The sequence below is a fragment of the Acanthopagrus latus genome, chromosome 14, assembly GCF_904848185.1.
Source record: "Acanthopagrus latus isolate v.2019 chromosome 14, fAcaLat1.1, whole genome shotgun sequence".
Taxonomy (NCBI): domain Eukaryota; kingdom Metazoa; phylum Chordata; class Actinopteri; order Spariformes; family Sparidae; genus Acanthopagrus; species Acanthopagrus latus.
The window spans coordinates 10,644,491-10,669,565 of record NC_051052.1 but is presented as its reverse complement, the minus strand read 5'-3'; the positions used below and the strand labels follow the sequence as shown (position 1 = coordinate 10,669,565).

The 25,075-nt window shown below is 43.6% G+C and overlaps 1 protein-coding gene across 3 annotated transcripts in view; it reads right to left on the bottom strand.

Annotated features, from left to right (window-relative positions):
• pdzrn4 (PDZ domain containing ring finger 4) overlaps nt 1-24,185 on the bottom strand; it is a 35,309-nt gene extending 11,124 nt beyond the window's left edge. Inside the window, exons 1-4 of one of the 3 annotated variants that reach the window (XM_037120895.1) lie at nt 21,586-21,670; nt 20,886-21,065; nt 2,404-2,675; nt 1,674-1,776 (exon numbers count right to left, since the gene is read on the bottom strand). In XM_037120895.1, the coding sequence (XP_036976790.1) occupies nt 1,674-1,776; nt 2,404-2,675; nt 20,886-20,978 (468 nt within the window). In that variant the 5' untranslated portion in view covers nt 20,979-21,065; nt 21,586-21,670. Of the gene's footprint in view, nt 1-1,673; nt 1,777-2,403; nt 2,676-8,648; nt 8,664-20,885; nt 21,066-21,585; nt 21,671-23,680 lie in introns of those variants that run through there. The other 2 variants (XM_037120896.1, XM_037120897.1) reach the window with 2 other exon arrangements.
• Nucleotides 24,186-25,075: the final 890 nt, after the last annotated feature.

Sequence of the window (25,075 nt, the reverse complement as noted above, 5' to 3'; positions counted from 1 at the left end):
TTCACAACCAGCTACTTGGACAAACTTATATGTGATTCAAAAGGTTGTCAGTTCCACAAAGGTCAGTTGAGTTGGTCAATTAAACTACAGTGAGTGATGGAGTTAAGTTGAAAACATCTAATTATTATATGGACTGCCTTAAGTAGTTTTCTAATCACAACCACCAATACCAATATAAGGTTTAAATCAGCACCTTCTGGTTAAGCCTGTCCATTTAATGAACAAGCACCTCCCACTTCCAATTAAGCCCCGCCCAATACATACAGATAAAAATTTAGTTATTTTGTTTGGTTATCCCCTGATGTTTCCTTTATGCCCTAATCAATTAAAACATTTTTTTTCTTTTAAACTCAGTCTTATCAACATCAGCCTCAGCCGTACATTGTGTTTCAGTGTTAACTTGCGAAGGTTAGTGCTTACAAGCTAAAGTAAGATGAACAGGGTCAGCATTACTGTAAAAGCCTCCTTTTTACTACAGAGGTCTACTTGTGTAACTGATGGACATACAGTTGATAAAACTGATTAAATACATATCACAGATGGAGGATACACCACCAACTGCGACCTAATAATGAACATAACCTGATTAATGAATCAGTGCAAGGTCATATCATTCTGTATCGCTGCTCACACAAACCTGGAAACTACACTCTAATTATCATTCTGTTAGTTGTAAATTGAAAGCCCACCAAATCCATTCAGGTTCTAGTGAGCATGTCCTCCTTGACACATAACATACTTACAATTTCTGTTCAGCTTTGAGTGGCTGTCTGAAAAGGGACTCAAACAATTCTGAGGGACAGCGCACGGAGAAAGGGAAACTAACAGCGTCTGAATGAAAAACACAGGTAATTCAGCAGGGAGGTCTTTTCAGAGAGGGGTGCTCTTTTGGCATGACTGAAATGAAAAATGGCCTTCCATCTTAAACCCAGGGACTTCGCCATGCTACACAAAACAATCTGAAGAGTGGGTGCAATTCTCACAAGGGGCAACCAATTTTCTTCTATTATTGTGGAAGACAATTTTTGTCGTATTGTTATGGGACCTGTGAGCATTGTATGTCGAGGCTGGCCCTGGATTATCTCCAGGGATATTGTGTGATACTGACACAACAGTGGCCTTATGACCGACTGCTTCAATAGAAAATTTTAAGCCCATTCAATGCACTTACATTGGAGCCACAAATAGCTTTACAATTGAGCATTTCTGTTTCCCGGAGTAATGAGCTGTGTGCATCCTGCGGGGGCTCATATGAGCTTGATACAGCAATATCTCCATTGGAAAACTCAATGCTGTGCATGTCACTATCAAGCTACCAGTTTGAGACATCCTTTTCAGAACTGATTTGTAAAGTCCACAGGAGTTTACCCATTGTATTATAATGTTTTGTTCTTTCTTAAAGAATACATTTCTGATTTTGCTGTACGAGGAAGTGTAGGGGAGTTATTAAATGCAATAATATTCATCCTCTGTGGACCATGAAAATGTATTCTAAATCTGTTGGCGTTGACTTGAAATTACATAATATTTGGGCGGATATGTTGGCCAATATGGAAACCCAAACACCCCTCCCTCACGTAAAGCAGTTGGAGTGGGTGTTTATGGCAGACAGATGAAAAGAAAGTGGGGAAACATTATTCGTACACATTCAACAGAAAGATGTCAAACTGTACCTCGTACTCATACTCTTCAGTCCTCTCCACCTCAGCTGGGGTATTGGACAGGTACTCTGGACATTCATAAAACTCGTGCTCCATAGTGTGGATGGAATGGCAACTGGAGAGGAAAAAGAAGAGACACGCATGTTAAATATTGTTAATGTTTGCACCCATATGTATCTTCATGTTGGTTATCTCAAATTTGAAACTCACGTAACATAAAAAAAGTATTGCTGTTTTGTATGTGTGGCCTCATTAAAGCCATGACCTCTGCCTCTCCATGATCGCTGAACAAGACTGGCAGATTTGTAGTTTTATAGGACAAATTGATTTCATCTGCTGCCCAGCAAAGCCCTATAAATAGCCAAAGAATGGATGTAGAGCCAGAAAGCCTGCTCCATCAGCCCATTGCCTTTTAATCGCCCAGCAAAAGCTCCCATTAAAGAAAATGGATGTAGCTCACAGAAGCAATTATTGGATGCAGGTTTGGCTCTGCATAATGATATCACAGGGACAGAGTACTTAGCTATGCTGGGGGTTTCCACACTGTGATACAACTGCTTAATAACTACCATGAAATGAAAGACAACCACAGTGAACCCTCAGGGAAGCTTAATGCTAATTTGGGATGGCAAGAACTATCTCTAGGTTCCAGATAACAAAATATAGGGTAATAATTTTCATCTCAGTGTGTTTAATTAATATTCAGGAGATGGAGCATTCTTTTTAGTGGCTACATCTGTACCTGTCGGACAGAAGGAAGGGACAGATGTCAGGGACGGGCGGGGTAGCAGGCCGAAGCTTCGCTAGTGCCATGATGTGCTCGAAGGTGATGTCCGTTTGCGTGCAGACGTCCACCACGCACACGTCCTGCGGCGTGCCGCCGTCGCTGCGTCCACATGCAGCCGCGGCTCTGGTGGGGGTTCTCCGGAGAACCTGGACGACGATGGGGTCACGCCTGATGGCCTCCACCACTGCCTCGTCATGGTCGACCTTGGAGAAGTCACGTGCATTCACCTGGGGGAAGAGTGGACCAAAATCAGGCACCTCTCGTGTTGAAAGTTACGGTGAAAAGACTTTGTGTTACAGTGCCTGAAATGCCATTATCAATAAAGATTAAAAGATCACAGGGCCTTTTTGTTTCCACCTTCACTTATTCAAGGACGATGCGCGCCTCTTTTCAGCTATAAACTGTGTCCCATTCACACCTGGGAGCCTCACAGCACGTCTTCACAGTCTGGCAACGGACAGCTTCCAGAAACACAACTACAAGTTAAGTGCCTTTTATAAAGGGCACTTAGGCAGTTGTTCTTGATGGAGGAAGCAAATGACACATTCTCCTTCTTTTCCCTGCGCAGTGTGCCTCCCCAGCAGGTTCAGACCTTTTAACTGCTGACCAGCTATTCACAGGCACTTGTCTAACCTTTAGGCTACTGCCAGGTTTACAGAGAATGGATAATGCAGCAGATGGCAACGTTTGTTAAAGTAGAGAACCCCTTTAGGTGCAATGTCTGAGAGTTTTAGTTGAAATCAATCAAACGTGGGCTAGAAATATCCACAGAGAGTGACCAAATAATCATTGTGACTGGTCCAACGTTCTTGTGCATGGCTAACTGAGCTAACTAGCTCAGGGCAGCTACAGTTAGAAGCAGTTCAGTTCAGGGAGTCCAGTTCCTACATATTGCACCTTTTAATTGTCTCTTTTACCTCATTTTGTTTGTCACAATGCACAAAGCATTATTTACATTCATATCATTGAGCCCAGTGGACACACAATGATACAGGTTACAGAAAATGAGCAGCAAAGTGAGGAGGAGCAGCAGGGTTGGAACTCGCTCCATCGGGAGTATCAGTTTTAGCATGCAGCACCTACTTAATTTGCGAGATCAGACAAGGTTGTGCCACGAGGGAATCAGCGGAGAAGAGATGTCACACTGACAGCTGTGAGATTACACACTTTCCTTACTCTGAGTTTAGCCCAATTAGTTCGACCTCTGTATGCCAAGTTCATTTTCAGCCTGTCACATCCCGGAATTGATTGTTTGCATTGATTTCGGATGCGTGAGTTAGTGTCAGAGTGTTTGACTGTGGCTTAAAATGTGGAGGCATACACCAAATGTCAGCATCATTATTGGGAGAACAAATTGGACATATGAAGAGCTGTATCCTGATATGTCTTGTGCAATTTAGCCTGATTCAAGGGCTTAGTAGCAGCAAATTGGACATCATGTTTACTATAGATCACAAATGGTTGTGTGAACAAATATACAATGATGTTGGACCAACACATGACTAATTCCTTGACACCCTAACCGTAAATTCAGTAAGATATAAAAGTGTTGCAGCTACGGGTGCCTATCAGTCCTCATCTTCACCTATGATGGCTATTAAAGGTTCACTGTGTAGTTTTGATGTAATTTGGCTTAAGCTTAATCATACTAAATAAACTCTCTTTTTTGTCATGTGTGAACAAACTGAATAAACAAACTGACCTTAAAGGACATATATACATATCATACTGTTTTACAGTGTTTACATATGGCGGACCCTGCTACATTTCTAGCTTCATTCAGCCTTCTGGGTACCTTATTTTCCTGAGAACAGTTTGTTTATTCAGTTATGGAAAAAATAAATATTTCTCAGTTTGTATTATCACCTCATTAATTTCGTAGATATCAAAATTCCAAGTTTGAATTACCTCTCCAAAACTACACAGTGCTCCTTTTAACTTATGGCTCCATCGGATCTGTGACCTTCCTCGTTTTGACACGTTTCTGCCACATAAAACTTCCCCTTCACTCACATTAGCATCACATTATCATCCTGTTTGAACCTATGTGCATCTCAGGGGAAAAAAAAAAAAACTACAGAGAAAGTTCCACTCGTGTTAAGTTGTAATGAGGTCCAGATGGACACATTAATCTCCAATCAGAGGGAGTGCTCTGGAAGGCAGGAAGTGATTGCGCAGCTACACCTGCCAGCGTGTTTACCTGCTGTTGTTCCCCTATTCAATCTGCCTGTTGATGAGCTAACTGGGGGCTGATTAATAGCCAGCAGATGCGACAAAGACCGGGGATAATGGCTCAGAACGAGCAGGTTTTCGTGTGTGTGCACGCATTTGCGCGCAAACACACATTTTGTACATCATATACGCTGGATTTACGCAGCGTTAAAGGTAATTAAATCACAAATAAGGAGATAAAGAGGATAAGACAAGTTGAGGAAGGGTGTTTTAAAGCATTGTGACAGTTGAGAGGTGGAAATAACCTCATTTTCTGTTTACGTATTTTTTTCTTTTGGGTTCCTATTATTGCTTACTTTAGCACAGGTTGTTTCCTCATAGGGATCGTACTGACATAATTTCTATTTGTGTGCGTATGAGTGGGGCAAGCATGCATTGAGTACATGCAAGTGGAGGTGCGATGTACTGAGACGTGTAGGTGTGCAGATTTCATCAATATCAAACAGTAATTCCATTTGATTACAAGCTCCCTTTCTCATCACTCAGCTGCACGCCTGTGACCAAGGTGACGGAGAGACAATATCAACTCATTACATCATCTGATATGACCTGCGAAAGCTCTTCGAGAACACCAAAAATAGTCCAAGTATGCGGCAGTCTGCGGGGACTGCTGTAATGAACCAGCAATCCAGCGCAGCATTCGTATTCCTCCCATGTTAAAGGTTACCATTGCCAATAAAAAGGGTTCCCAGTAGCCCTAAACCAAAGATTCTTGTCTGTCCACACGTTCTTCCTAAAGGTCAAGGTTCAAAGTGATGTGCTACAGTTCGGGAGCTTGGACAGAACATACATACTATAGCTTACGTGGGTGTGTGTGTGTTTCTACCTTGTGTGTCATCATCGATCTACAGCCTTCACTGAAAATGTCATTTTCTTGTTATCAGCCCACTTTGTATGCCTGTTATTACTCTTTCAGGCACCTATGGCATGTTTTTTTTTTTTTTTTTTTGCTGTTATATCTATCTACACCGGCCTATAATGGCATGACAATGAGCAACAGTAATTGTTGGGAAAAAAGCAGCTAGAACACACATAACATAACATACACTGACTAGCTAGCCAGTTGCCTTCAGGATCAGGGAAATATTTTTGCAAAATCTGTCAGATCTGTCTTAAGATGCAAGGTAAACACGGTAAATATGAAGAAAATGAATTAATCTATAATTTAATCATTCATATTTAGGATTAGGGTAGCTGAATGGTCCAGTGTGTATTTAGTTGCATCTAGGTTTGAGGTTGCAGACTGCAACCAACTAACCACCCCTCGTCTCACCCTCCCCTACTGTGGCCCCTTAAAACATGTTCACAACTTTGAACGGACATTTGAGCGCACCTGAATTCTTTAAACTCAGGAGACTGGATGAAAGTTACTGCTAACATTGTTTATGTACCTGGTATTGGTTTTGTTTTGGACTTAGCTACTGCCTATTTCATGTGGTAAAACCAAATGAAGTACAAATACGCTGGGTCTTCAGAATTGAATAGTACATGGGAGAAGGAACATAAATATATCTGTAGCTAATTTACAGCGCTGTCTCCTCTTGTGCTTCAAAAAGTCCTGCAAATTTAGCCTGAATACACTTTGATATTTCACTTTGTGTGGATTGTTTTAATTTGATGTTTAAACTCCTTACAGACTTTTAAAGTCACACGAAAAGAAAATGGTCACCTATATGGTGACCGGTTACTTATTAATACAACATCTTGCTGCCTGTGATGCACCAATTGCACACATCACTGGCCATGAGAGGTTACTAGTGGACCGTGGTGTGGAAATGGCAGTTGCGTGTGTTGAGACAGGGTTGAAAGTAGCACAGTTGAAAAGCCAATCGGTGCCAGGCCTGAGGCTTTCGATATGCTCAAGAGAGGGGCCCATGTCAACCTTTTAAATGTGTCACCGGCTGTAATCAGTTGGCCACTAAGATGGCTAAACGCTGTTTCCACTTTTGAATACAAACAGGGGCGATAAGGAAAGCCAACAGATAAGAACGTGTATTCTGTGTGTGTGTATGTGTGTGTGCATGTGAATGGGTGCGTTTGCTGTGCAGAGATAAGGCCGTGATGGAAGCCACTCAACCTCACAGCTCAATCTGTCAGATACGGTGTCATTGTGAGCCGACGCACACAAGCCGCATAAACAGTTTAAACATCACATCGGCTCCCAGCAGACTTAAAAACAGCTCCACAATGCGGATGTTTGCATTATGTTCGACTGAATGCCACTATCTCTGACTGAATAGGTTCACAGTGGACCGCGAAACAATAAGCATCTGAGGAGAGAGACCCCCCCGCCTATTCAGCGCCGACCCCATCTCCCCCTGAGGAGACCACCAGAAAGCCTTCTCTCATAACCCCCCCCCAGATCATGATTTTTTGTGAACTTCAGCTTAATACAAGTGAGATTGTTTTTTCATTCATGGAAATTGGCATATTTTGATGAGCGACGCTGCGCAGGTGGCGTGCCTCCGATAATCTGCCATATCTCATTCCTTCCTCCTTTGGCCGAGATGATTCAGGAGGCCGCTCTCGTGTGGCGAGGGCGCGCTGTCATAAATGTGTCATTTCAATAATAAAAGTCTCTGACATGCAATATCACCCGGCGCAGCGGAGGTAAAGAAGATGATGATTTCATAAATTTGAGTGGCGGGCCGTGCAACCGGTGGGCCACGCTCGGTCAACTGAATCACATTGACCCTCGCCTTGCGCGCGGTGAGAATACCATGATGCTTCCGATGCTGTCAAACTGTCTTTTCCAAAAAAATTCACTATACTATGAGCTAATGTTCAACAATATATAAAAGCATAAAATCTTTGCAAATAAAATTTTTTTTAAAAAGGATTTAGAGGCAAATGAAGGTGACTTTGGTTAGCAAGTCAGTCACTAATCCAGGGTGCTAATTTCTGTATTCACTTTTGAAATGAGTCACACACAATGAAAGTTGATTTGGAAAGCTGGAGTTTGCGTTTTCCCTGACTGTCCTCTCCAGAGTGCTGAGGGCAACTTTAGCATCTCCCATTGTTAGCTAACGTCTCCCTGGTTGAAAAATATTAGAATTTCTCTTTAGCTTACAGAACTTTTGTGTGTCAGGATTTGTAAAACTGTGTAACTGGAGGGTCATGCTCGGTCAACTGAGTCACACTGACCCTAGCCTTGCTCGGGATGACAATAGACTACCGTGATGCTTTTGAATGACCAAACACCCAGGGTGAGCTAGCAAAACAGAAACAAAGTAAAGTAAATCTTTTATTTCTTTTTATTCTATTCTTTGTTTTCAAACTGCTTTGACAGTCCATTCTATAACAGCTGAAACTACTTCCAATGTAAAAAAAACAAAAACAAAACACATTTAGAGGCAAATGAAGGCAGCTAGTTTGGTTAGCATGCTATACAGTTAGCCACAGTCAGTCATAATCCAGGGGGCTAATTTCTGTGTTTATTGATGATTGCACGAAGAGAAAAGGTCTGAAATGATTTATCTACGATAAATAGAATTTGGAAGTTTTAGGAACCCGTTGTTTTGTTGGAGTCAACTTTTTTTTCCCCCAACGGAGGTTGCGAGTGTGACGTCTCCCAGGTTGAAAAATGTCAGAATACTTCCTACAGAATCGTTGTACGTCACGTTTTGTTCAATCACATGCCACCTGGTGTACAAACGCTCTGTAAGAAGTATTCAGACGTTTTTCAACCTCACTACTTCTTCAAACGTTGAATATCACTGAAGTTTAGTTTCCGAATTTTTTTATAAATTCTGTGCTCTGAAGTCAGAAAGTGACTCTCTAAGTAACATCAGCTCTCACTTACAGCACCTGCCATTTCAAAGGAGACAGAGAATCCCGTGGCTTTGTGAAGGACGTGGCTGAGAGGGAAAATTATATACTTTGCTACAATTATAGACAATTTCAAGCTGAGTATGATGGCTCGCTGCTTTAAACGACTGCTGTTATGCTTTGATCCAATTCATTTCAACCTGCATTTAGCCGGGGAAGTTTTCTGGAGCATTTTTTTAATCCCTCGTCTTCGCAGCATTTTCATCGTTCGGCACTGTTAACCAGAGCAACCGCCCACTTGTAGGTGGTCTTCCATTTATTCCAATTCTCTATTTCATGGCAACCTTAGCATTTATCTTCGCCCTGTAACAAGAAACGGATTAGAAGGGAGACGAGTTTTGAGGTGCAGGGTGTTCATCAGCACCTCGTTGCGTGTCCTACATTGCAGTCTGAATCGTGAGGCAGTTCTCCTCAGATGTTGAAAGATTCACTCCAGGAACGGAAGAAAACCCTGACTCAACTTTTAAAAGTGAGGAGTTGGTAGAATTTCACCTCTGTTTTGCATTTTGAACTGGGGCCCGCTCGTCTTTCCCAATCAGCGACTGTTCATTATGCGTCGTAATGCTCTGCTGTTTTACATTTCTGTATCGCGCCAATTAATCAAACTGACAAGGTATTTAATGAGAGGCAATTAGACTGTTAACCAAAATGCAAATCAGATGGAGGGAGAGCGTGGATGGGGGTGGCGAGAAAGAGAGAGAGAGAGAGAGAGAGAGAGAGAGAGAGGTGTGCTTGTGTTGGTGGTAGTGCTGGCAGCTCGGTGTGTGTGTGTGTGTGTGTGTGTGTGTGTGTGTGTGTGTGTGTGATAAGCTATGGCAACGGGTTCAAGGAGATTTCACTCAGTGCTCGTATTAGGACTCTCAGTCGCGGAAGAGTTCGGCTCCTCCCGACTGTGTTTACGTGCTTGTCTGCGCCCATGATTGCATCCGTGTCCGCGCCTGCGATCGCGAGCTCAAGTTGTAATGAGTGTCCTTCACAGTTTTTTTTTTTTTTTTTTTTTTTCAGCAGACATGGGCTCCGGCACAACGGGAGAAAACAACCAATTAGTTCTGCACGGAGGAGGTCCACATGACAACATGAAACGTGGATTAAAGAAGCTGCTGTTGGGGACCGATGTAAAGTAGCCCACCTGGGTCAATCCATACTACATCACACGGTATCTGTGCGCAGTAGATTAGGCTGTGTTTTCTCCAGGAAAAGCTCTTCACAGTGTTTACCTTTTAGATCTCAGCTTCAGAGGGAGCACAAGAGTATTAAAATGTATTAACTTTTTAGCAGAAGAGTTGCGTGCTTCCAAATGGGTTTTCGCAGCACGAGCAGGGACCGCTGCTTCCCACATGTCCCTGTCCAATAACATCCTGCTAAAAAGTAACAGGCCGGTGTTCTGTCCTTCAGCTGGTTAGCCTGCATGCAAGCCCCCTCACGCACTGCTGAAGTGTCCTTCAACGAGATCGACTTTGCTGCTGTACGGCTGATCATCCGCTGCTGTGACGTCTCTGTGGAGGGCTTAAACAAAAAGATTGTTTCACGCCTTTTCCAAAATCACTTAAGACAATCTTCAGAACAGCCAGAGTGCCATTTTGCACCAGTAACGCCTTAAAAACATAAAAATGTCTCTCCGCTCCAGTCTCTCTGAGCCAAGTCGTCCCCCATAAAATCGCTGGTCGGATCAGTGATGCTGGCAGGCTTCTAACGTTTCAGATTTTATAAGCTACCAATAATTTTATGAGTTAACTGCTAAATGAAGTGTTTGCTGTTATCTGCTAAACATGCCCATAAAGGCTGTGTCAGTGCACGCTGACAAATGGGTTTTTAAGGGAGTGAAATGCCACTCACAGTGAAAATGACTTTGCGTTTTGAGTGGTGTGTCTGTCGGTCAGTAAACCGTCTCTCGAGCGCTAACCAACAGCTAATGCTAGACAGTCAACAGCAGTCATAATCCCTCAAATGCGTCAGATTTACATTTAATCTCCTCATTCAGGATCTCCAAACATTCCGAACTGAGCAGCAGCTTGTTCCGTCAGTCTGTGACACTATTATATTAGCTAATGTTAGCTCAGCAGCTAACTTGAGCCTGCAAGCTGCCATACCATCAAGTTATATTGGCTTTAATTGTCAGACGCGGCAATTAAATGTGCCATTCATCATTATTGCCACGAGTGTAAAACTGCATATCCATCACTAAATATCACGCTGCTTTTAAATGGGAACAATTATAATAATACAAAGCTCATTTCAAGCACGTCGGTAATGTAGTCATTATCACTTAATGTGAGCTTGGCAACAGTAAATCCGTCTGGCTGTCATTGTCATAACGAAATAATGAAGTCCTGATGGAACGGGAGTACTTTCTTACCCTATATTTCAACCATTCCCTCATAAAGTCTAATTTATGTAGTGTGATCACATGGTCAAAAGTCAAAATCAAATATACATGTGTATATATATATATATATATATATATATATATATATATATATATATATATATATATATATATATATATATATACATGTATATTTGATTTTTGTCTTATTGTCACCCGTTGCAGATGATCCTGGCTCTAACATTGCTATTGTTGAAGAAAGTTCTCCATCCTTAGTTTTCTCTGTCTACACGTTGAATGTTGGCACAACAGGGTGAATTAAGGTGGAGGCTGAGAATATAAAATATGAATATATATGTATGTTTTATCATATTTTCCCTCCACAACCATGAGGCAACACCTGGAAATCAACTCCTGATCCCCTTGGGGGTCCCACCCCTGGGTTGAGAACCTGTAAAAGATGCAACAAAAATGAAGTACTGCCGATCTGACTGCACTGGAGTGTGTGTTTGTCTATTTCCTTTAAAATATCTAGTTGATTTTTTTCCCCAAGTTATTTTATCCTCCTTTATGTTGGATGTTTTTCCTTTGTCTTGCTGTCAGTGTTTTCCTTTTTGTCTGTCATTGTCAGTGTAAGTCAGCCCATTTCATTTAGATTCAGTGGGGTAAAAAAAAAAAGAAAAAAAGGCTGTGTTTTGCCAAAGCACTCTAAAAGCAGACGGCGCGACGCTTTCTATTTCTACCTATGTGCTTTTTTTGTGCGTGTCTCGAGGGTTGTTTCTCTCCCCTCGCTCTTCACATGTCTATCTTTCCCCACCCCGCCGCGACAACACCAGCGCTAGGAACGCGCACGCACACATCACAGACTGTTGACTTGTGACTGTCATTCCAAGCAGCCATTTCTGATGTAAGTGGGGGGAAATCAAAGGTTATCATCTGTCGGCGAAACGCATTAAGAACCATCTCATTTCCTGTTCTTTGTACCACTTCCATATTCAAGACAGGGCTTCCTTTCAATTAGGCTTCATGAATACAGCTACTTCCCACTGGTAAAACCTTGGAGTGAAACATGATTTGTCTTGTATTTGGCTTTTTGGGAAACACAATACAAGTATTTTATTCAATGAACAGGCACAATAACAGGAGTGCCAGTGACACTTTTTTAAGCGAAAAAAAAAACAACCTCCTACGGTGTGATCGCTGAGGTAATCGAAGGCATTATGAAATCCAATTAAAACACTCTGTCCTCTAATTTGTACCTCAGTATGCTATTAGATGAAATGACTAAAAACCCACTGGCAGAAGTCAAGAGGTTTGCTTCACACTGCCTAGTTTGAATCCACAATCTTATTCAACATCAACTGTAGCCTGGCAGTTTTCCTCATTTTCTCTCTTAAAATGACTAATGCCTCCTGTCTGCTGGGCTCGTACATCACGGCAGGGCCAGTGTGTCTGTGTTTAACTAATAGGCTCTGTGTCCTCAAGCAGCCGCGGATGGCACGGGTTATGACAAACTGCGTCAACAAGACATTCATTACCCTCAACATCCTAGCAACCAAATCACAATTACCGCGATCCGCGAGTGAGCATCCAGCCCCGCTGCCGCACTCTTATTCCTTGCACACCACGTCGCCAATGCATAAATTAGCCTTCTTTTGTCACATTGGGGGGTTGGCGGGTTGAGAATTAGCTCAGTTTGTTTTGCGCGTGATGAGACGGGGAGCACTGATGGCAGATGAGTGCAAAAAACTTCTTTGGTGACAAATCAATAGAAGTTGCTTTCATTTTCACCCTGCGTGCATCTGCACACACCAGTGTGTTTGTGTGTCCGGGGGATAAGCCAAATGTGTGCGCATGTATGCTTGTGTTTGTATGTGCATCCATGCAGACATTTGCCATAACTGACTAATGTACTTGGCCCGCGTTGTACCAGGACTCTATTGTTGCGCTGTGTCCTCCCCACAGTCATTAGATCGCCATTAATCTCTCATCTGCCATTAAAACAACAGCCAGCGAGCTGGGCTGAACAATACAGTGGCCCTTCCTCCAGCCCCTTGACACACACTAGCAATGAGTTTGAATTAGGCTCTCGGGGGTCACCGATTAGACCCTCATAATTCATCCTAGACGGGTGGGTTCACAAAGAGGTGATGTGTTACTCCTCTGTATGGGAAAGCTGAACAGCACATTCTCCATCCAAGCATGTCATCGAGTCTTGTACTGTATATAGGTTAAAGAACAAGACTGGTGATATGTGGCTATATTTCTCATGTAGGGACCAAATCCCATTAAAAAGTGTAGTAGACCTGATGTGGTTTATTCCTCTGTGCCACAGACCTTCAAAAAAGTGTTAAAACACATCAGTAAGTCACCAAGTGATACATTTTTTCATTACCAAGAACCTGGGCACCGTAGATTTCTTTACACAATTACACAAACACCTTTCAGCGGCTAAAACACGCAAGTGCACCAAATGTGTATTCATCCACTGCTGAAAATAGTCCTCAACAAATGTACTATTTTCTCCTGTTTCCATAATGGTTTCTAAAAAAAGCAGTGCCCAGCTGTCTTGCAGATAAATTTCACTATATATTTGTGACCCATTTTTGAAGGTTTCCTTTAGGAGGAAACAATAGTCATCAAGTTGAGTAGAGACAGGCTACAAGAAGTTCTAGGCGGTGTACTTGTTGGTTTTGGTCTCTTAGTTGGGTTTGCTGACAACAAGATAGAAAATAATGCAAGTCTCGTTCTTTAAAAATGCACATTATGTGAAAGCATATGTCGGTAGGCTGCATATTGTATAAAGTATATGTGATGTATACACCATTTTATAGTACATATGTTTGGGTTTGGGACATGACAGAAAATTCGATCATCTACAGCAGCAAAGGGTTTTTTTTTAAACATGACGATGACTCTTGCCCATTCACTTTCTGCCTCCCTTGACTTCATGGTTCTGGTTCTAAGCGACCGAATAACAGTGGGGTAACTATACGGACGCACTAGCAGGGGTTGAACAGTGTCGTGAAACTAACGCAACATGCAAACACCAGTGAAGACAGAGAAAGAGATGGTAGCTGACTAAGACTGTGGAAAATTAGCAGAGCCTGTCAGTTGTGAAACATTTTCTAAGCTCATAACTATCTAATAGAACAGCCATGCCAAGTTTATAATCTTAAACATTGATCTGTGAGTTAAGACAGGACTCCAGAGGAAAGAATATTGAGCACTGGACCCATAATCCTGTAGTCATGATTTAATCTACAGTAGCTTCACCATAAATAAGTGGGATAATGATCATCTTATATTGGAAAAAAAAGGTGACATCCTTATTGAGTGTAATCTGGCTATGAATCTTTATTATTCACATGAGCACAGATCTGGTTGAAGGCAAAAGAGCCAGCTCCAGATTCAGGGGCATAATTAGCAGAACATGCTAAAGCTTGGAAAGTGAAAACATTTTACCGGGGAGCAGGAAAAAAATCAAAGATTTATGTGCTGCTTTTTGCATAAAATTAAGTTGTTTTTTTTTAGAAGCCTAGAGTGTGAACTTACCATCTTTCCCCTCCCTCCCTCCCTCCTCCCCACCTCCTCCCCACCAACCCTTTGCCTTTTTTCATTTAAAGTGATGCATGTTTATGCTCACTGGAAGCACCTAACCCATTAGCATTATTCATAACACGAAGCTTCCCTGGTCCGCCCTTTGGTGGAGAAGAAAAACGACTTCACACTCCGCTAACTGTGAGCGGAGCAAAAACAGCTCTTCCTGCGATGAAAAATACCTTCATCCCAAAACATGGTTGGTTAGTTACGTGGGAGGAAACACACTGTTGCAATTTAGCCCTCATTCAATGAACCTCAATCGAGACTTCCCGTTAGTCTACAATGTGACTGAGTGAATGGCTAATCACATCTGCCACCAGGGTGTTATCAGTCGGATGATGATTAGTGACTGCGTTTGGGTAATTTTCAGACTGTACCACGGATTGACTCTTTAAATCAAAGCATTGATTCTCAAAATGGGTCACAGGCCTAATTTGTGTTAGTTTCCATGTAACAAGGGGCGTGAAGCATGTTGCAATGATGATGACTGATTATGGACATATGCAAAGAAGATGGGACAGATTTTTATGGCACACATGTCATCTGTTTGAATGGAAATATTCAAATCTACATACTATACCATAGATGCTAATTGGAGATTGAGAAATGCTTTTTTCTCACATCCAATGACAACTTTTCAAAATTCTAACTTCCTATAATATCTGTACATCAGTAAAGGACTAAACGCAGATAACATCGTTCAGAAAATGACATGACTTTTGCAATGTACCGGCAACATCTGTGTTTTATTTTCTAAACCCAGCTGCAGTCTTTCCCTGAACCTAACCAAGGAGAAAGTTCAGCTGTTGTTTTAGCCGACATGAAACATTCTTACAAGTCATTTTAGGTGCGCAGTCAATCCTGTGGCCATCAGATCAAGGAACGTACCCATTGGTCACACGGTGTTGGATTGTTCTTGAACATTTCATTCATTCCCCCAAGATACACAACTCTGGAATATTTCTGCTATAAGACTTTGGACATGGAGTGATTCTTTTTGCAGACTTGTCTACAATTCAGGGAAAACTACCTACTCACCCATTCACACATTCCCCAAACCCAACAAGATTGAGAGAAAATGCCTTAATACAAGCAACACATTGTCTTAAACAACAACAGAAACAACAACAAAGACCCATCCACAGTGCACCACCACTCTCCTTCCTGAGGGTCATTTCCCATATCAACACAAGGCTTATGGTTACACCCTTGCTCTAAATGTAATCATCCCCCCTGCTGTGCAGATGGTTTAGTGTCATTCTATCTGTAACTGGACTCGATGCCAGGCTCTGAGTGGGCCTAATGACTCCTGAACCCAAGTTGGTTAAGTGGGAATCTAACACCAGAGTCCTTCTGTAACCCAATCTCCCTTCAGACCACCTGGATCCACCCCGTGGGTTCAAACCGCACTTGGCAGTGGCGGTGCAACCGTGCATCTTTGAGCAGTGTAGCTCCCAGCCTTCGCCCTTGCAGCGTTGTTTGGCTCTGACAGTGCTGTAGAGCAGATGTCACGATGGCTGTCAGAGGAAACATCATCACTGAGATTACAAGCAGAGAGCTGTAAATGTTCACGACTCATGGCTGCAACAAATACCCCCTTCTCCTCCAAATGATGATGCGTGATGGAGAAATTCTTGGCAAAGGAAGAAAATGGAGGTTTTTCTTTCTTGTAGCATAACTGACATTCGGTCTCAGATGAGAATTGCGCCTCCACTGCCAAAAAGCTCTTGCAAAGATCTGACTGGGAGGAATTGTATGCTAATGTGTTAGGTGTTTGGGGGGGTTTTATGGCTCAGAAGTTGTGTTATATGCATTTCCCCCCCTGCAACAGCTAAATATCTCAGGGAATTTTTGCCTGCATGTTTTGTGCATGTGTGCAGTTTTGTAGCAGCAAATGCCTGTAACATATCCATAACGGGTCCAGATGGTTTCGCCGTAACATCTGTCTAACCTGACAAAACATAGCCTGCAGCGTGTGGCCATAAGGTTTATTATTGGGTTATTCTGGCACAAGGTTGGCTTCAAACCCTATAACAGTGACTTGCTGACAGCATTTCACAGCGAGACAAGGCAAAATTGGTGTCTCTCTCCGGCACGTGAATGACAGACAGTCAACACTGTCGCCTTCCATCACTCTATTTTTCTTTCCAGGGGTTTTTGCAGCCCGCGGAGAACGTCTCTGGCACCTCAGAGGGCGGGGTCATGCCAAAGTGTATTAATGAGTTGGACAGACAGACAGTGACAAACAGGCATAAAGACAGACAGGGGCAGTGGAATGGAACGGACTTGAAACTGTGTCTGGCGACTGATAAGTGATGGAGGCAGGAGGAGGAGGAGGAGGTGGAGGTGGGAAAGCAATGAGAAGAATGGGGGGATTTAAAGGACTTATTGATGGCGCACGTCTCGTCTGTACTCGTTTTCTCTCCCACCTTTCCTTATTTTGTTTCACTACCTTTCCATTTCCCCCTCACTCCCCCTCCCATACTCCCTACCTCCTATCATCTTGGCCAGGCCACTTGGCCAATTGGCGAGCATGGTAATCAGCTTGAGGCAGATAACAACTGATGAGCCCTCTTGACGGGTGCTAAGAGCTCGAATGACATTTTTACAGAGTCGTAAAAAAAAGGAAAACACGCTGTAAAGCTGATGAATGGACGGACCCTGTGTGATTTTACTTACACAGTATGCGCAAACAGGCATATCTGCCTCTTAGCGCTGCGTAGCTTGTTGTGTGCGAATGCATCAAGCTCGCATCCTTTCGCCTCGTCTAGAGGGGAGGCAGGAGGTGGGGTGAGGAGTGTCACTCTGCCCACAGAAAGGGCTTTCATGCTGGGCTTATCAGAGCCAACGCAGGGGGAGATCGTTGGCTGCTGGAGCGAAACGGCGACTGTTGCTGCTCCCCCCATCCACTGCGGGACCGGTCTTCCACTGACTTTGTGACCCCCCCCCCCAAATACACACACACACACACACACACACACACAAATAAAGGTGGTGTGTGTGTGTGTATGATTGCATACAGCCCAATACACAAAGAAAGACAGCTAAGCAAAGAGATCATTGGGCAGAATTCAAGCTCAAACGGTGTTCTGGGGACCTTATTTTCCTCTGAGAACAGCTTGTTTATTCAGTTGTGGAAAAAGGAAATATTTTAGTTTCTATTATTGCCTCGTAGTAAATAACAAAATCCTAAGTTTGAATTTCTACATAGTGCCACTTTTACCCCGCATTAACGCGACGCTGAATAATCACCCGTTTCCTCTTTCCATTTTTTTGGCCGGCGACCATAAGATGTGTTACCCCCACAGTGACGAGGCCATATGCACCCCTAAATCATGTGGTATTATCGCCATGCTGTGCTCCAACGAGCAACTATAACCATGATGGAAGACACCAGATGATCCGTGTTCAGCTGCGGAGTTCATTTCCATAACGCCAGATTAACATTTTTAGGGAGGAAATCATTGCCTAAGTTTATTATTTAGTACCTCGGAGCCTTGAAAGTGTGATAGTTGCGTTTTTTGTATTATTTTTTTGCAGTCATTTCTTACTTTTTAACTGCTGTCTTAGGATGGAATGAAAGCAGAGTACATGAAAACAAAAAAGGTGGATCGCCATATTTAAATGCAGGTGCAGACGCGTGTTTTGAGACACGTGAAGAGGCTGATGACTGGAAACAGAGTAAAGGAGTTTTTCAGGGATAGTTGTTTGATGACAAAAGAGATGGATTTTGTGACATGCCATATGAAACTGCCAGGTGTGGGTATGTGTGTGTGTGTGTGTGTGTGTGTGTGTGTGTGTGTGTGTTCATGTGCGTGGACAAGACAGACTTGTCAAGGGGAATTACACTCACAGGTGAAAAGGTCAAACTCACTGACCCGTACAGAGGGGAAGACAACTTGTTTGTCTGAAAAACGCATGACGAAATAGAAAGGTCACTTCATTCGATAGTTTCTGAAAAAAAAAGCTCAGCTAGAGAGGAAAGACAGCGGTGAATTCTGAGAAGTAGACAGCTGATGAATCTGGTCCCTCCTTCCCCTGTTGCTCATCTGCAGCACACTTTATGACCCAGCCACATCAATCTGAGGTGACATCTGGGAGGAGATTATATTAATCACCATTCCCTTAATCCCAGACTCTTGGACTTTTTTTTGTTGTTAAAGTTTACTTTATTTTATGCCTCGCACATATCGCCCCTAACCTCTCTGGCCGATGTAAGCAATATCGCCGGCATATTTCACATCCCTATCTGGATGAAGTCATAGTCCAGGTCTGAGGTAGCCATATGGAGGTGACGGCTGTGCGGGTCTGACCACAGCTTCCCCTGCTCTGTGTGGCACTCTCTGGACGCCATAGGCGGCAGAAGAATGGAGGGGTGTCTGTCTAGCCCCCTTCATGCTGTCTAACAGGCTGGACATGTGGCACAGCATCTGCCTCCGGAGGACAGGCCCACACCAAAGATTGGCCTGTGTCACCAGTGGGCACCCTCACATATGTACAAAGGGGAAAATATCAAATATTGAATGTTTTCAACAGAAAATCTTACATACTGCCCCTTTTCAAGACTTTTCAAGGATTTCAAGACTATATGCGGTATTTGAGCCAACATCTAATAGCTAACCTTGTGCTTTAAGGTATTGTTGTGTGACACAAAAGTGCTCAATTTGGTACAATGAAAAAGACAAAACACCTGTCCTGTCAGGCTCTGAAGGCCAGAGGCTGTGAGACAATTTAACACAGCCACGAGCAAAATACATGGAATGGCAATTGCTACGGCCAAGAATGGAGCCCCGCGGCGTGACAGTGCAGAGATGCACACACACAAAATCACAAATGAAACGTCGAATGTAAATGGTCTGACGAGAGTCATAAATCTTTCGGCAGCCGCTGGGCAGCTGGGGTCGGGCAGCCAGCGGACCTGTCAGAATAGAGCGGCTGTGTGAACAGAGATAGCCACTGTGTGTGCAGGAGACACTGAGGCAGCCTGCAGGCTTAAAACTGAAATTGGCTTCTGAAATGCTCTGTTACTTTTTCAAAATGAAAGCTGCCGAACAAGTTTGTTCCTAACATTATAGATTATATCCATTTTCGGGGGAATCATTAGGCTTCTATAACTGGAAAACAGCTGCCATCAGTTTTGTAGAAGTGTTATCTTTAAAATGAAAAATCACCCAAAAGGTCTCATTGGGATGTGCCACAGCAAAATTCATCATGTCTTGTCAGCTTTGAGATGTATAATAGCTATACTGGCAGGGCTAGCTATATTGGCAGGAATGCGCTTGCTGGCTAATTAGCCGCTAACATGCTAGCCAGTTGGGATCAGGCTGGGTTTCCTCACAATAGCTCTATGTTCTCTGCTTTGTACCATTCACTCAGTCCTGGATCAGTATTTTCCATCGCAATGGAGTTTTACTGAAGTAGGAAAAAGACACTCAGAGTCTAGGAACTTGCTAAGTGCTTGCTTTAAGTTAGCAAGCTTGTTAGCTCAGTCACTAACTTAGCGATACATTGAGACAATTTTTACTTTTTTTCCTGTGTATTGACTGCCTACCATTTTTATACTTTGACAGCAGAAAATAGGTAAGAAAATATCAACAAGCCACGTCAGCTTCTCCCATTGGAAGACGTTTTTAGCTTAGCAGCTACCATGAGGATTTCAGCTTTAAAAACAGTGTAAAATAACATCTTCTTCAATGAATTTGGGATCCATTCAATGTTTTCAAGGTAGACTCCACTCACATTTCCATCAGCATGGAGTTGAGTATACAATTGACTACATTTTCACCTTTAACCTAATTAACATCACACCGCTCTTGTGCAGAGTTCAAACACAACTAGACACCTATCTCCATAAGGTGGAGGTCAATGCATTCAAAAATGAATTGATGATACCGCAACATGACTGATGAATTGTCAGTTTGATTACATTTTTTTTTCCTGATTTTCATCAGCAGAAAAGCAACTGAGAGACACTCAAAACGACAAATGAACGCTGCAGTTAGCCCCTCAAAGCTCCAGTCCAGTGCCATCCTGCACCTGTTTCATCCCCACTTTAGCTGATACAATATCAGCGTCCTTTGGTTTCCACTGATATAATGAGCAGGTGGTGTCATATTGTGCAGCGCCGTTGGAAGTGCAACAGAACAAAAAACATTTTTAGAATCTGTAGTGGTGTGTGTGTGTGTGTGTGTGTGTGTGTGTATGAGTGAGTGTGTGCCGAAGTAAAAGGAGAAAGGGGAGAAACAGATTGCTGAGAGGGAGAAAGACGGAGGGGGAGAGAAACTAATGAAGGTTCTAGAGGAGGGGAAAGCAGGGGAAAAGGAAGGAGAAGAAATGAGTCTGGGATGATAAAAGAGAGAAGAGAGAGGGATTGTTGAGGAGTCTCTCTGGATTTGCAGAATCCCCTCAGCCCCCTGGTTTCGGGACAAAGTCACACTGACACACTTACTGCCTGGTGAGCTCTCTTTCCTTTCCTTTCCTCTCTTTCTGTCTCTCTTTCTCGCTGGTAATGAGAACTGTAGGTGTCCGCCGACCGGCACATACACACAGGCGAGCGTTTAACAGTAAGCGGGTGTGCTCGCTCACACACTCACAAGATTCTTGGACGTCTGCCACGCTGCCAGGACACCTACAGAGCGACGTGGAAATGGGAGGAAACCATAAGGGTCGTTTTTATGTTAGTTCAAGCCGATATCCTTGTTAACGCTGCGCTTTAGGATACAATCATACATCTGTTAACGTTACGTCAAATGAAAATTGAATGAGTGACAGATGTTTTATTGCTCTAATCTTTTGTGCCATATGTGGATGTCTACTGTGAGATAAGTACATCCAGTGCATACTGTCAATGTACACATTTAGGTTCCAAACAACAAGGCAGAGATTTTGTTAAGTATGCTCATTGTCTTTTTTGCCAACAGTTACGTGAGAAAACAGACACCACTGTTGTGCCTACACAGTAAATATATGAAGCTGTTAAGTACAGTAGCAGAGTAACGTAATTATAGAGAACTGGAAAGGAGAGGGAAAGCTAAACAGGAAGCACTAATTCATCTTTTGAGAGGATTTAAAGCGGCTTTATGAAACAACTGGTTGAATTTATACGCACAAGTCACTTTTTTTATTGGCCATATGTTAGCAGATTTTACCTTGACAAGAAAAGTTAGACCTTCCCAGTCTTGTCCCAGTGCTTCCCTCCGCTCCGCTAACAGAAAGCACCAGGAGCTATTGGAGTCTGTTAACGTTGACTAGCAACAGGCTACCAGCAGAAAACAGAAGTCCAACCGAGTAGATAGAAAGTCTGATTTTATTACCTTTAGAAAAAGCCGGGCGAGCTGTTTCCCCCCTAACTTTCCAGTCTTTGTCCGAAGCTAACCAACCCATACTCTCGCTAGGCTACAGGAGAGTGGTATCAATCTTCTCAACTAACTTTTGACAAGACACCTAAATGTCGAAACTAGCCGGTTAAGTAGCCTGTTAGCTACGTTAGCATTAACAACTGGAAACAAGATGGAAGCTGATGCATTTAACGAGCAATACATTTAATTTGGGTTAGGCTTTGATAGGTGAATTTTTTTCCTCTTGTTTACAGTTTAGTCTGAGGCTAAGCGACCACTACTCTCGCTAGGTTACATGGGAGAGGTATCAACTGTCACATCTAATGTTTAGCAAGAAACCAAAATGTTGAAACTATTAAAAAATCCTATTTACCGGCATAATTTAGCCAGCCACACTGGTGTTATCCATCTTTGAATAGTCAAATAACAATAAACTGCTCAGCGTGTTAACACTTAATCCCTTTGTTCTGGACGGTTTATTCCATTACCCTCAACAATACGAGAGGAGCCATGACCTTTCTAGGGTTTCCTCAAACTGACACGGCTAATTTTCCTGCACTTCCATCCAGGCAGACGCCACACACACACATCCACCGTCTCATTAAAGCATGTGGGCATTTAGTCAGGGAGCGTAATGAGCTTGAGGCTGCGGCAGTGTGAGTTCACCAAAACAGCATCTAGCAGAGATGGAATTATGTACTTCCAACATTTTAAGCAGCCAGTAACACAAAGAGGCAGTTATTGTCCCCTTTAGCCATAAACAGTGAGTTTCTTTCTCAACAATGCTATAAATGTGCACTTTTCTGACACGGCCGCACACTTTGGATGGATAACAGCACGTAAAACTAGGCATACAACAGAACTGCTCAGTCTCATTATGCTGTATCCGGTTACCCTGCTGTCTGTAACCATGTACGATACTAAATGATGAATGAGTCCTCGCTGCGGCTGCTTCGTGTTCGTTCGTACTCCACTCAACAACAGAGAAAACCCCCGGAGCACGTGTTTCCCCACAATCAGCTCCACATGTAGAATCACATCTCCATTGTAAAAACGTCCCTATACACGTCACACGTTTATCTCCAATTCAATGTTCACATTTACTGAGGGAACCTGGGTGAAATGCAGCAGAGAGCAGGGAACAGACGTGGTTTTCTTCTATTTCCAAGAGAACGTCACGCCAAAGGTGTTTTTTTTCAGCAGCTTTACACTTGCTCACACTTCCTATCTAATCAACACATTCCAGACAAGCCCAGGACAAGAAGACAAGTTACACATTCACAGCGTTTTACTACGCTCGTAATTACAAAAATGATTGTTCGTGGAGGTAAAAGCGTCTCCCGATGTCTATTTTCTGCTGAGATATCGCAGAAATTTTATAAACAAAAAGGGCCAAAAGTCAATGGTGTGTGAAAAACCATGGGGAGAAGGAAAAAAATAAAAAGCGAGTCCGGTCCCGACAGACAACGGAGGAGGAAAAACGGCAGAACGCGTTCGCTGCTTCCTTCTTTGAACTGCGCCCGCTGCTAGTCGCGGGGCGAGGGAAGAAGATGTGATGAATTCCCCCGGAGCCAGCGCGGGAAAAAGAGCTGAACTTGTTCTCACATCTCCTGCTGCTGAGGAGAAATAACTAGCTCCACTCACTTTGATGGAGAGAGGAATACACACACACATATGGACACACAGACACACTGGCTCTCTGCCAACTTGGAAATAACTCGTTTCTCATTTCTATCAGGTCCCTCTCCCATTTTTCTCCCAGTTTCTCCACGCTCAACCTGTCTGCTGTCTTTCCCCCCCTTCCCAAAAAAAAATCCCCTCTCCTCCATCCCCTTCTTGTTTCACACTTTCTTCTTCTGCTGTCATTAAGTTCAGCACACCGATGGCAACCCCATCCCGCACTCACCTGTGCAATCTCATACAGCAGTTTGTAGTGTTCCTCCCGTTTCTGCAAGGTGCACAAATTGCAGCCCATTCTAGTTGTCAGGGAAACGGTGCCGAGTGCCCGCCGGAGTGTGTGCGCCGTCTGCGGTGTGTGTGCGAGCTTCCCCCCGGGGCGAAACACACTCGGGCTCCTCTTCCTTGGCTTCCCCCACTCCTCTCTCTCATCCGTGTATCCTCAGAGATCCCCCCCCCTTTCCACTTGCTCCAAGCGCAGGAAACACACTCACACACACAGACACACACGTGTATGAGCTCACTGCTATAGTAGAGCGTGAGGGTGTAGTTCCTTCAGTGTGTGTGTTGGCGGGGAGTGTGTCAGTGGTGAGATGAGCAAAAGCACCTTGCGTCCCTTTCCCTCTTGCCTGTCACTCCTTCCCCTGATTCTCACTTCTTGCATGCCTACATACACACTTTCTCCTCTCTCGCTCTCCCTCACTCTGTCTCTCTCCGGCACCTCCTCTTCTCAGTGTGAGCGCACACTGGTACGCACACACACTTTTGGCTTAACGGAGACACACCTCCTCCCGTGCGAGGCTGCCTACACACGCCTGCTCCCTACTTCAGCTCATGAATAGATGGCGTCCTCATTGGCTGTTTAAAGGGAAGGGGGGATGGCTGGGAGGGGAGGGGAGGCGAGGGGAGGTAACCGGTCTTATCTCAGGCAGATTCGGTATAGGAGCGCCAGTGTTGTTGCTCGCAGGCGAAGTGAAGGACCTGTGTGTTTTGCAGCCACATCTGTTTGTACGCATTCCACTGACCCGCGGAATCCGAAATCCCCCAAATCTTAATGCAAAAAAACTCAAAATCAATGCGAACAGGAGTTTAAATGCCATCCCTACAGTTAATCAAGTTACCGGGAGGGCTCTCTTGTCTGCGCACACATTCGACAACTGGATTTGGCGTCGAAATCACTCTCAATCAGATTCGATCAGATAGCCTCTTGCACTCGCTACAATGGTTCAGAGGAGTGGTGTTTAGCGGCCGCCATGGATTTACAGTCAGAGCGTGCGATAGTCACCAAACAGATGCTCCCTCTCTCCCTCTAGTTAGACAAGGGCACCGGGACTGGGCTGACACACACAGGAAGAAACACAGACTAGTATTGATTGGCTTCAAATTAGCTTCCAGCCCAACTGGCCTCTCTCCGCGGGGATGAGGGGACAGAGGCTGGGGAGGGGCAGTGGAGGAAAGAGAGAGTGATAGAAAGTAGAAGGGGAGAGGATGGAAGATGGAAGAGACGCCATAAAGATAAACTGACACAGCGTTGATGGTATTATGGATCTGTCACCCTAGAAATGGATGCTAATTTGCCGCGGCAAATATGTCTTGACAAGAAAGCGTGATGCCGCCCAGATTC